Raw genomic sequence first — 1,670 nt, forward strand, 5'->3', positions numbered from 1 at the left:
TTATTAATTTGGTTTAAATAAAAAGTTTACGAGAACTATCTTTCTCTGTGCATTTTGTATTCTTTTTATCTGTTCTAGTGTCAAGTGAACCGAAATTGTTTTACTCACTCCTATGTCAGTCCATCACATTCATATTCGATCCATGTCTTTTTGTTTTTCCACCTTTTGAGTCCCTATCTACAGTGAACTGAATATATATACATATATATATATATATCACCTTCCCCTTCAACCAGCTCATCCCACTGTTTTCTGTCTCTCTTTCTCCCTCTCCCTGATCTTCTCCGTCTCTCTCTCCCTCTCTCTGTAGTACTCTTCCTTCAGATCTTCTCTATCTCTGCGCCTGCAGCCATGGGCAGTGATGTGGAAAATGTCTACATTATTCCCAGAGTAGGCATCCCAGTGAGTGGCTCTGAAAACAGCCTCCCGGGCCAGTCCCACCGCCTCATCCACAGTCATTCCCCATTTCCAACCATCATCAAGCACGGCGTATGCATAGGGTGACCCTGAGCCCACTGATATTAGTTCTCCTCTCAGTTGCAGGCCATCACTGCAAACATAGCACACCCTGGGACCAGACCGTCCTCCAATAGTAGACAGAACATTTTTTGGATTTTGATCCAACACAGTTGCATGAGTGTCCTTCAAGATATCCTCCTGCTCATTTATTGAGGCCATTTTCTCACTACCTAGAGCAGATGCATCTGAAATTGCAGTGGTATCCTGTTCCATTGCTTCCTTAACATCTGCCATTTCCACGCTAGACCGTAGGGTTTCCTGCAGTATCTGAGTTTCTTCTCCATCCCATCCACATAGAGTAGCTGCCACACACACATTAGTGCCTTTGAATGGATGAAGCATCATGGAGAGCAGCTTTGCAGCTCCATTGACGCTTAGTCTCTTGTGATGGCGAAGCTGGTAAAGCCTCATCTCACGGGTGAGGATCCGTTCCCATAGCATACAATCGGCACCGCTGCCCGATGTGTTGACCACCAGGTGAGAGTGGATGGGCATAATCTTCTGACTTATCGGACAGCAAATAAGACCCTTACAGCTGGCGCGAGTGTCCGCAGCGGCTATCACGCCATCCTGAAATATAAAGCCCAAAGTCGTTGTACCATGTGATAGCTGAAAGGGTTGCTGATGAGGTGACAGACATGAGAAAGTTGAAGAGAGAAGAGATGGTGCCTTGCGTTTTCTGCTGTTCTGCTGAGGGGGGGGAAGAAAATGAAAAGGACTGTCACTATCAAACTCAAACGGTGTCATCCACATGTATCCCATCTCATTTGGTAGATAAGTGCACGGGCTGCTGTCATCCAGGGTCTCCAGGAAATCACACACATCCTCAAGAGCCATTTTTCTTTTTAGTGAGAAAGCTAGTAAGTTGCAATGTTGAGCCTTGGAAGAAGCACAAACAAAAAAGACCCTTCTGAGACATGTGATTTATATAGGAGGTGGAGAGTATTCACATCATATTCCCATGTACACAAGCATGCACTTGTGATGTCTCAGCAAAAATCTTTGCTACCCTTTTTATCTGATATGCTTCTGTGGTCATCATTGAGGCACAACACTGAAGCGACTCTTCAAACATAATCATAAAAGTGCTGAGATGAGCTCAGTCTGTTATTCACACACATAAAAAGGCTCAAATGCAAATCTCACAAAAT

The 1,670-nt window shown here is 44.6% G+C and overlaps 1 protein-coding gene across 1 annotated transcript; it reads right to left on the bottom strand.

Annotated features, from left to right (window-relative positions):
• Window positions 1-228: 228 nt before the first annotated feature.
• Window positions 229-1,393, bottom strand: psmb11a (proteasome 20S subunit beta 11a). The gene has a single exon (XM_056241162.1). The coding sequence runs from the start codon at window positions 1,354-1,356 to the stop codon at window positions 238-240; it is 1,119 nt and encodes a 372-aa protein (XP_056097137.1). The 5' UTR covers window positions 1,357-1,393; the 3' UTR covers window positions 229-237.
• Between the last annotated feature and the right edge of the window lie 277 nt (window positions 1,394-1,670).

The sequence above is a fragment of the Rhinichthys klamathensis genome, unplaced genomic scaffold (genome assembly GCF_029890125.1).
Source record: "Rhinichthys klamathensis goyatoka isolate OS25496 unplaced genomic scaffold, OSU_Roscu_1.1 h1tg000631l_1, whole genome shotgun sequence".
Lineage (NCBI taxonomy): Eukaryota > Metazoa > Chordata > Actinopteri > Cypriniformes > Leuciscidae > Rhinichthys > Rhinichthys klamathensis.